The sequence below is a fragment of the Melanostigma gelatinosum genome (genome assembly GCF_949748355.1).
Source record: "Melanostigma gelatinosum genome assembly, chromosome: 19".
NCBI classification, from domain to species: Eukaryota; Metazoa; Chordata; class Actinopteri; order Perciformes; family Zoarcidae; genus Melanostigma; species Melanostigma gelatinosum.
The window spans coordinates 6,440,625-6,451,939 of record NC_136652.1 but is presented as its reverse complement, the minus strand read 5'-3'; the positions used below and the strand labels follow the sequence as shown (position 1 = coordinate 6,451,939).

At 41.4% G+C, this 11,315-nt stretch overlaps 2 protein-coding genes across 2 annotated transcripts; one reads left to right on the top strand and one right to left on the bottom strand.

Annotated features, from left to right (window-relative positions):
- On the top strand, positions 1-1,782 carry LOC306793664 (uncharacterized protein). The gene is made up of 2 exons (XM_079291367.1): positions 1-54; positions 317-1,782. The coding sequence occupies exon 2, from the start codon at positions 344-346 to the stop codon at positions 1,226-1,228; it is 885 nt and encodes a 294-aa protein (XP_079147493.1). The 5' UTR covers positions 1-54; positions 317-343; the 3' UTR covers positions 1,229-1,782.
- Positions 1,783-5,013: 3,231 nt separating this feature from the next.
- On the bottom strand, positions 5,014-8,906 carry LOC306793695 (LYR motif-containing protein 2-like). Its single transcript, XM_079291417.1, has 3 exons — positions 8,833-8,906; positions 7,910-8,050; positions 5,014-5,392 (listed from the first exon to the last, which is right to left on the bottom strand). Exons 1-3 carry the CDS (start codon positions 8,875-8,877, stop codon positions 5,312-5,314), a joined length of 267 nt encoding a protein of 88 aa, XP_079147543.1. The 5' UTR covers positions 8,878-8,906; the 3' UTR covers positions 5,014-5,311.
- Between the last annotated feature and the right edge of the window lie 2,409 nt (positions 8,907-11,315).

The window sequence follows — 11,315 nt, the reverse complement described above, 5'->3', positions numbered from 1 at the left end:
CAGAGGACCAGCTGACTTCTTCCTGCCGCTCTATCACTGACTGTCAGCACACACGTAAGTCTTCAAGAATGTCATGTTTTATGGTTGTGGAACATAAAGTTTTCTATTTCAGATCTTATTTGATTATATTCACTGTGAGTAGTGTAAATGGTGGCAGTGTGCATGCACATTTAAAAAGCAATTCATGTTAGATGTCATTATGGTGATCCATATTTCAGCACTGATATTTTAATTTGTAGTGATGATATTGGAGCTCACCTGAAGACGCAGTCATGCTGCTAACTGTTTACTCATGATGTGTCTTTCTTTAATGCAGTTACCCACCATAACCACCAAGACCACCATGAGCTACATCTCAGAAATTGACGTGTCCCTCAATGATATCGAGGAGCAAATTCTCATAAAGAAGGGCTTCCAGAAGGTCCCAGGTTCTCTGAACAAAGGAGCAGGTGTACATGCCATCTATCTTTGGTATAAAATGGGGGAGAAGGGGGAGAAAGCAATCACTAAGCTTCAAGTTTCATTCAAGGATGACATGACTCCTGGATTGCTCAATGCAGGGTACCAACAGATCGTTAAAGATCTCAATGCTGGACACAGAGGTGATTGCATCTACCTTTGGTCCTACCAAGGGTCTGGAGAGTATGATACTCCCATAGTGGAGATTGATGTCACTACAGATGCAAACAATGAAGCTGAAAAGTTTGGCTTTGGCTGGGAGAGACTGGCCTGTGATCTGAACCGCAATGCCGGAGGGGACTGGATCCACATGTGGATGAAAAGAGAGCACCAAAACTACATCTGCGACATCACTGCCACTGATTCCTACAAATCAGACAAGGACCTGTTTGGAGACCATTACATCCGTGTGGATGAAGATACTAACAGGGGAGCAGGAGGATCCACGGTCTTCATCTGGTACCGTCAGACCACCGACCCCAAGCGTGCCCTCAATGATCTGGAAGTGTCCATCAATGACAAGGAGGCTGTTCAATATCAGAAGCAAGGATACAGTAAAGTGTATGTCAACCTCAACGACGGAACCAGTGGTAACCCAGTGTACCTGTGGCACAAGAAGGAGGGATCCAGCAAACCCATTCAGGCCATCGCCCTGCTTCTCAACACAGCTTTGGTTCCTGGGTACAAGAAGGCTGGTATCACTGTAATCGAGAAAAATCTCAACGAAGGCAATCCCGGCCACATTGAGTACCTGTGTGTGTATCAGTGAAAGCAAAAAGCCATCTTCATGGTCGCAGAGCTGAGAATTCCCAACACTCACTGAAGTGGAACGAAAAGTCCAGCAATGCAGTTAAATCTTTTTGGTGATGGACTCTTTCACTTTTTTTCTCTTTTTCGATATAGAAATGACGATTCATTATATTACAGTCACTCAATAGTATCAAAGGTTTATGGGTTTAATGTTAAACTTGCTGATTCGATCAAAGAGTCCTGTTTTATTAGAGGACAGGATGGAATAGAAGGTGAAGGAGATCAGACTGATATGAAAAGGCTTAACAATGCAGTTCAATCATTTTGGTGATGGATTCTTTCACTTTTGTTTCTTTTTCACTATAAAACAATGTGATTATTATAGTGCAGTAATACTACTGGTAATATCAGAAAGCATCAATAGTTTATGATTCTACTGTTAAACCTGATGGCAATGAAATGAATCAAACTATTTCACATTGTTTTTAACACTGTTAATTAATGATTGAATATTAAGTCTCTGTGTCACTTTATTCTGCACATTTCCTGCTTTTCAATAAAGACAACTTTTCATGTGAAGTGTGTTTGTTTCAGACTCTATAGAAACTTCACTTTGAGTGTTTTCATGTGTTTTCATCACCTTTCATCACCTACTCAGATCTCTGACTCCAGTCAAGTCAAAGGTGCAGTACCACAGTATATAAATACATGTTAAAGTCCTACATTACTTTATGGTTACAATTAATAATGCATGACAATGTATATTGCTTTAATAATGCAGTTTTTTTTTTTTACTATATTTACTGCCAGGTAGCAAGGGATCAATGCAGTGATGTTTTGAACTCACAGTGGTGGAAGAAGTACTCAGATCTCTGACTCAAGTAAAAGTAGCAGTACCACAGTGTAGAAATACAAGTAAAAGTCCTGCATTCAAAACTTTACTTCAATTGAAGTAAAAAAGTACTAACATCAAAATAGACTTAAGTACCAACAGTAAAAGCAAACATTATACAGAAGGGCCCATTTCAGAATAAGAATTAGATTATTGAATTATAATTATCAATGCATCAACATGTACATTGCTTTAATGTTGCAGTGTTTTACTTTATATACTGCCGGGTAGCAAAAATAAAGTCTACATCATTATTTATTTGATTATATTTATTTTTATTACTCTGACTCTGTAAACTAACTAAAGGTATCTAATAAGTGTATTGAAGTAAATCCATCAATATTATCCTCTGAAATGTAGAAGAGTAGTGCAAGATGTATAAAGTACAGCAACCTCAACATTGTACAGAAGTACTTGACTCAATGTATTGAGTTACATTTCACCACTGTGGACTCTCATGCTGGTTCAGAGTAGATCCAGATGACTGCAGTGCAGCAACACCTTCTGACACACGTTTGTACAAACTATTGTTGGCCATGATGAATAACACGTTAGCTAATGCTGGTGTTAGTCTATTACATATTTCAATGTTGTATGATTTATCTGATGTCATCCACCAGCAGCAGAACTTCCTCCCCTCTCCACTATTTTCTATTATTTCATCTCTGTTATTTATTGTAAATAAATTAGATTGTTGACGTGGGGTGAATCCAGCATTCTCATATTCAGGATGAATATTTAACTCAAATTTTTCTGGTGTGTCTTTGGTAGTTTATCTTTGTACCCTGGCAGCTTCTCATTCGGGCCCGAGCTCCAACGTTCACACCAGTGTCTAGTGGTAGTGATGTGACCTTTCGTGTCGAGGCTTCGAAGCTTGTGTCGAGTAATCCAGGAAGATTTGTATGAAGCGCGTATCGAGGCTTGTCTCGATGACGTATGTGGTGACGTTCGAAGCCTCGCGAACCAGCCGTACCACGTGACTGATTCAGGAAATGGTTCACGAGTTTGGCGTGCGATTCGAAATAAAAGGGGCAGCGAAACGCAATGGATCCCCGGTCACATTCTGTGTACTTAGGACTTTATTGCGCGTTTGTTTACAAACTACTCAAGCTTCTTTTTTCTGCGATGGAACCAGCAAGAAAGAGGAGATTTTCCCCAGTCTGGGAACATTTTGAGCTCATCTCTCATAATAGGTTATGCACATAGTAATAAGTTATTATTAATAACTAGCGGGATATACTGTAAATGTGCATGAAAAAAAGCACAGTCACAAACCTGTCTGCCTACCAGAGCCTGGTGGTGAAGCAGCTGGTGAGCCAGAACCAGAGCAGGACGCAGCAGCAGCCGGCTGAGAACGATAAGGCGGAGGAGCAGGAGGAGGAGATCAGCAACGTCCGCACGCAGCTCGCGGTCCTGACGTCGCAAGTCAAGGACCTGATGCTGTCCCAGAGGAAGACGTCCGTCACAGAGGACTGAACATTTCAACGTTTAGAGAAGAGGACGTCGAGAATGGACTCGCATGTTAAGATGAATATGTTTAACTCTGCTAGATCAGCTGTTAATAATGTATTTAATGTGATTTATCCATGGGGACTTAATACTTATTAAAAGGAAATTCCTGTTTGGGATGTCACCCTGTAAACCCAATTGACGTGAAAATCCTCAATGAGGTTCAGATTTTCATGCATTCATTAAAGCTCTCCACTAACTCGCATGTTTTTGTTGTGGAGTCAATCGGCATCATGCAAGCACCACTTGTATGGACAGATTTGTTCTACAGTGGTTTAGGAGAACTTGAAGCATTAACCAATTTTCTTGTATTTATAATTTTGTTTTCAAATGCAATATTTGAGTTGTATGAGTGACTGGTTATTTATTTTTCCCCATTCCTTGGCATTAGCGGGTCCCTTTATTCTGCTGCTGACGCAGTTATAAATGTGTATAATATAGTACATATGGGGCAGAACGCAGAGCCCTATATAGTTTATTGGGTTGTTAATTATGCTCATTTTCAATTATGAATACACATGTGGCAGGTTCAGTCATACTGTAGAAGCGCCGGGATTAACAAAGTGAGCATGCGTCTTTTTCTTTTGGGCTGCACACCACCGACACCCAAAAATGATGTTTCGTTACCATGGTTACACTACCGGTGTTACACAGCCTCAGAGTAAACCCCTGTGAGTCCCATAACAGTTTGTTGACTTCACACTACCCCACCAGCCCCGTTTGAATTAAGTCCTTTAGTCCATGAAGAGTCCACCACATACGCTGCTGGAGGCCCAGGCAGTATAGCTGGGCCTTTGGAGACAAGGGAGGCGCAGGAGAACCAGGACTGAGCGAGGACATACTTGAGATTTCCAAAAGCAAGTCTAATGCTCGCAAATACTCTTTTGTCCACAAGGAATGTCAAACTCAACACAAATTAAAGTTCTTCGTAGTGGCTTTAAATAAGAAAATGGTCAAATACACAAATGTTTCATTTTAAAGCAATATAGTTTGGCCCGACAAACTGAATAAGATAATGGGAAAACAATTACATAATACTTGCAATGAATTTTATTAGAATAGTCACTTCAAACACTACCGGTACTTGGGAGCTTATTACAAGAATCTATGGGTGGCCAGTAGTCCAAATTGCTATTTCTTTAAGAGGTGATAACTACTAATAAGCTGCCACTCAAAGGTCTGTCATATAAAAACAATCTATTTCATCAACTAGAACTTACCTACCGGTACAATCTATTTTGGGCCTGAGGCCATTATGAAAGTTCAGAGTTGTGTTGCTGTACGTTTGATGTAGTGAAGCTCATACATGGTGATGATAACTCTGTGGATATGAATACCGGTAAATTACCTTGTATGATGATGCCAGAAAACATTTTGTATTTTGAAAAAAAGAGAATTCTGAGTTCATGTTCATTAGTTCCTCTTTAATACTTACAATATATATAATATACAGCACAAACAATAGATTAATGAGCTTCCATTCTCATGATCCTCACCGCTGAACAGCAGCACAGGAAAGGAGAGGATGATGCCCTTGGGTCAGTTCCATCAATCCATCCATTAACAACACGTCCAGCTAAAGCAGAGTGTCCATAAGTTCCGCATCGGTCACTTACAATGACTACTCTGATCAGGTGTCCCTGTCCCCGCTTAGAGTCTCCAGAGTACGGATCCAGATCAGTCCATAGCAGGTCCCGGTGTTTAACTGCCGGCCAAAGCCATAGACGTCTGCAGCTCCTCTAAATGGTTGTTAGCTTGTGTGATCATCATACGGATGGCATCCTGAAGGAACAATGAGAGGGAAAACAGCAGTGATGGAGACAGAAGAGGATGCTGGGAAACTAAGTACACTGTCTCTACACAGACTATCTCCAAAGGTTTGATGTGCTTAAAAGCTACAGAAAAGGCAAGTCAGCAGACCTTGAGTTTAGATTATCTTTTTAAGTTCATGAATTCATTTACACTAAATTATAACCCATTGCAACAATATGTATCAAAATTAATACTTTCTCCATCATTTTTGATTAATTCCTAATCTTCTCAGAATGTAGAAACAATCAAGTTTCAACAATCTTCCTCTTTTAAGACGTTTCAGATGAAAGTAACTTAAGGCTACATCCACGTCCATCTTTTGCAACGTTTACACTGAGCATCCACACTACTCAAGAGTTTTAGAGCACCGAAAAGGAAATAGTTTAGAAACGCTTCCAAAGCTTTTTAAGTCTGGAAACCCCGAGGTTACCTCGTAGTGTGAACGATGGCGTAGACGCCCACGTTCGCCACTTGATTGGTTCTTAGCAGCCATGACATGTCCTTTCGTCACACCGCAGGAAGAAAAACTACATCAGCCTGGATTACTAGAGGTTCATACAATATGGATAACGCATTACAGGCTTTGCTGACTGTGCTGTCTGTACTAACAGATATTGTGCAGTTAAATTCTGCCTTTTATAATGTTACAAATGCCGACATGCGATGGAAGCGAGCAGCTATTGGAGCGATTCGCAAGCAGTGGAGGACTTTTCTTATTTATGCTTAGCTTGTTCTGCAGAACTATTGAGAAACAAAAGCATAAATGCTCTCCAATACGACGGGGACTTCCAGCCAGCCGGCAGAGCTACGAGTGTGACAGCAGACAACGACGAGACCAAGAAAATGAGTGAGAGACGTGTGTTGACCAAATATACTGACCCGTAATCTAGCAAACTTTGATTTGTAAGTAGTGGTGTCACGGATCACCGATCAGCCCTCACGGTTCGGATCACTTGTGAACCGCGGATCAAGAGTATTTTTTTTTTACAGCGTAATCATCATAGTGTGTAATAAAGTTCTACTGCTGCTGTTCCTTGTCAAGTAACAAGTCCCCGAATATCAATGCAGAGTGTCAGTGAACAGATATAAAGCAGTAGTGTGTTCACGTGAACGGAGCAGCTTAGAAGCATTTAACGGTGACGTCATGGCGAGCGGAGGAACGTCAGAAGCCGCGGCGTCATTTAAGTCGCAAGTTTGGGAACATTTTGTCTTCCCTGTAACGTATAATGACGGATGAGGGTGGTGGACAAACAGTTACGGTATGTCGGCGTTATTTAAAGAGAGAGACACGACAACGGCAAAACATCGGCATGTCCACGCACATGAAGAGACGCCATCCGGTCTGTCAGCGACGGGGACACTCCGGTGTAGAAAACAAAGGATTTCTAAATCTGGTTAAAATGCTTGAGCCACGCTACGAAATCCACTTACGCACCCACTTCAGTGTGAAGCTGTTCCAGGCCTCTATGAGAAGGAAAAGACTGTAGAGACTGCTTTCACCACGGCGGAGTGATTCTTAGTCCGGCGCTGTAGACACGCCCCCTCTGTGAGCGTCACACACACACACACACACACACACCTGGTTCAGGTGCTGACAGAAGCATCAGAGTGAAGCTAGACAGGCCCAATAATATTCAAGTCACCACAGAAAGGTCGACCCTCTCCCCAGACAATGGAGATATTCTCATCTTTTTGAAAATAATGTCACAGTAATGGTAAACATTATTGTGTATTTGAATGGCATAACCTGACAGGAAGTAAACACAGACCCAAGTTGTTGCCGAGCAGTTCAGTTCAATGTAAACAGTGGAAGCTAGCTCACTGGCTGTTTCTTTCTTTCAATATTGATCAAAGGCCGAGGATATCAGAATTGAGTATTCTTGAATGTTTTATTTTTATTTATTGATTTCATTTTGTATCAAATTGGACATATTCAATATTTTTGTTTTCATGTAAGACTATAGCCCAAAGTTCTTTACCGAACCGTGAGGTTTGTGATCCGTGACACCCCTATTTGTAAGTGTTCATTTCAAAGTACATTTGATGTGCGTCTTTGAGAGGGATAGAGAAAGACCTGCAGCGTTGTGACTAAGTTTAAAAATGTTTTTTGGAGAAGTGTCTGAGTTTATAAAGGCAGATTATAGAGGACGATCTTAAGTATCTGTTGTATTTTCTGTAACTAAGCAAACAATATACTTCCTGTTTACACTGACACCCGCATACCAAGTGTACACGAATAGTCATGTGGTATTCGTTTTCATGCTTCCGTATGGATGGAAATCCTTCCGAAAACAGTGCCGGAACGCCAGTGTGGACGCAGAAACATATAAGTGTGGACGTAAACTTAGGTCCAACTTTTAGATAATATCCTGATTAACGTAACTCCTGTTCTGAACATGACATCAGCTCTTCACTCGATCCAACAGACAGGCAGGGCAGTTCTAGGCGCCCTGGCTATGTAATGGAACACATTATACATCTTCTTACCTTGTCTGTGGCATTCTTATTCCTCTTGAACTCGTCTCTTGCCCAGTCACTGAGGTACTTCCTGTCTGCCTCGTCTGGTACCTTCCGTATGGTCCTCATCATATTTCTGTAAATCCCCAAAACCCGTTGTCTCTGTAAAAACTGTCAAAGAATCAACAGTTCAGCAGCCTGAGCAGGCCAGCTAAAAACACATTTTTGTGAAAAGTCTGCTTGGGAGAGTCAAGAATAATCAGAATATCACAATATAACAGTTCCTTGTCATAGCACAGACTCTTGCGCAAGTTGAAATGAACTTCCATGTGATATTATGCAAGGACTGAACTAAACGTTGGAGTAAACAGTGTCGACTGCCTGGTGAAGTTAACTTAGATGCTAACACTGGTTTAGCCTGAAAACTAGCTAGCCCTGCAAACAGCCTGGAGGAACGTGTGTTGCTGAGTTGTCATGTGCCATTGACATATCAAAGCCGGACTCATGTATTTACCAGATAATCATATACCCGAACTAACACATTCATAAAGGCACATTTTAAAATGTGGGCAGGCAAATGTCTCCGTATGAGTATGTTTTGACTATCTGTAGTAGCGTTATTTGTTTGCTAATACCACCTCCGTGGTAGTAGCTTACGTGCCAGTAAATGCTAAATTTGTTTAAGTTTCTTTAACAGAGCGACCGAAAAGAGTTGCAAAACAGACAAAAGTCTTCCTTGAATTGTATAAACGTTTATACATGGACAAACATATTGCAGCTAGCAATTCTCTACAGACGTAACGCTAGCGTTAGCCAACAAGCTAGCAATATAGCATAGGACTTGCTGTCGACCGGAATTGCATTACAACTGTGAAATGGCCTATAGTGTGACAACCAGTCCAGCTCTTAGTGATATGAAGTATAGTGCTCCTTCTGTTGTTGTGTGTATTTACCTGTTTTAGAGAAAGCGCTGCAGACGGCAACCTTGAGACTACCATCTTACGCGGCTTCACAACCGGATGTTGTGAATGCGTTACTTCTTTTCGTTCAATAGGGGGTGTCAACCCATGCCTATGAGGTTTATACCGCCACCTAGCGTACCGGAGTATGTAGCGTCACATCAAAGACTGGCCCAATCCCAGGCCAAATCCCAATGTCCCCCCTAAACCCTCAACCCTCAAGGATTTACTGACGTCACCTGGTAAGTGGGTGAGTGCGAGAGACTGTGAGGGCTTGAAATGATGTAAATAGGAATGGGACGGCACTTTGCTGCAACATATCATGTTACCATGAAAACAACAAAAAATATGATGTATATTTTATACTTTGTACTCCCTGATTTGAAAGTCTTCCAGGCTCTTTTCTCACAAGATGAGAGTTTTTTCAGATTTACTTGTTTTTGTCAAAACAGCTTCAATGACAAAATCTAATATTTGATGAATAAATAAATAAATATCTTCTGATTTCATGTATTTTTTTGTTCCATCTTTAACCCTTAATGTTTCTGAGTAAATTGAATACCACAGGCTGAACACACGTGAGCCGTCCTCTTTGTTTACCTTTTTACTGCTCCAAGCGTCCACTGGTTTAATGTCACATTGCAATGATTTGTGGGTAATTCCCTTAGGGGTTCAGTGTCTTGCTCAGGGACACTTCGGCACAGGACAGCCCCCACCCTCTGGAACTCTCTCCCTGCGGTGATCCGCAACATCTCCACTCTGGACGCCTTCAAAAGGGCCCTCAAGTCCCATCTGTTCGCCAAGGCTTTCGGCCCCTAGTTTACTTGTTCTGTTTTTCTGACTGTTTGTCTAAACTGTTTTTGTCTAAACTGTTACTCTTGTAAAGCGGCCTTGGGTCCCCTGAAAGGCGCTATTTAAATTAAAGTTATTATTATTATTATTAGGACACGTAGCAGCCAAGGATCGAACCGCCGACCTTGCGGTTGCCGGACGACCCTCTCTACTGTAGCGTGAGCGGCTCCTGTCCCGTTTCTCGGCGGAAGGAGTCAACGAGATTAATGTAGGCTGTGTGCAGCTAGAGTATTACTTTAGAAGAAAGAAATGACTAAGACTCAAATGTAAAGGATCCAGCCAGTAGAGCCGAGTGTGACATGATGCTTAAAGCCCCTGAACTCTTAAGTATTTCTCTAAAACATTCGATATTCTCGACCAAATAGGCAACAATCTGACCTACATATTCATCAAGAGTTTAACACGGAAAAACTTCTTCAGGACTTTGTGGGTGATGTTCGATCAGATTTGATTGACAGCCATCTCTAAAGCCCAAAAGCCAAAGTGTGAAAATGAGATGTTGTGGTTTTTTGGAGGGTTGTGTGCTGTTCTAGGTCTATACGCTTCATGTTAGCCGAGCTAACAGGCTGCTGGCTGTCGATTCATATTTAGAGAGTGGTTTCTATCTTCTCATCTAACTCTGCAAGAAAGGGAATAAGCTCATTTCCACAAGCTGTCAAACTATGATGATGATGATGATGAGGTTACATTCTTGATAAAGTGATTTACAATGTTTTCGTGGACCTGTGTGAGCTATTTTCAATGCATCTGTCTCCAACACGCCTGTCGATGCAGAAGAAACAGTGTAGAACAATTCATCAAAAGTGCACGTTTAATGTGAGCTCTGTGTATCTTACAACAGTCTGAGGCTGGCTGCTTCAAATGTAACCAGCGGATCTGTCGTGCATAACTGTGGCTTGACAGTGCAGATGGAACGGACACCTGCAGCCTTCAGGTGGCTGTAAAGAGTCACCAGTGAAAAGGAAAGACCTTCAGTATAGAGCTAAAGTGCCCCAGAGAACAGCAGTGTTCACATTTACTCGTTGGAAAGAACCCAGCGCCTGTAAGCTAACCCTAACCCTAACCCATGATGCAACGATCGACAGGGACGGGGCAGACTCAGAGGTTTGAGGATCACAGCACGAGCTCGCCAGCTGCATCACACCATTAGAATGCCCTCCTTTGAACAAATGGAGGCCGGAAAACTCCATCAGCTGCAAATGATGAGCAGGCTCCACCTTGTACTGGAGCAGCAGCACAAAGGAAACAAACAGGTACAGTAGTACTCCAGGAAATATTGGCTGCCCAAGTTAACTGGTTTAGTCGACAGTACTATTCATTTTTACAGTTCATGCACGGTTTAAATATATATTTTTAAAGTTTTAACAGTTGGCATTTGAAATCTAATATCAATACACCAAATGAACAACAACAATAACAGTACTGATGAATTGATATATTGTTTTTAGTGGTTATAGTTCTGTATATCTTGTCTTGTATGTTGGCGACTAAAGTTTATAGTTTATCCACCTTTTTTGTACGCCATGAGAGAGCTTCTATTGACATGCACTACCTCTCATATTTCATAGTTTCTCTAAGTATTAAAAAAAACTGAACAGTTCTTTAATCTACAAAAAAACTGCATT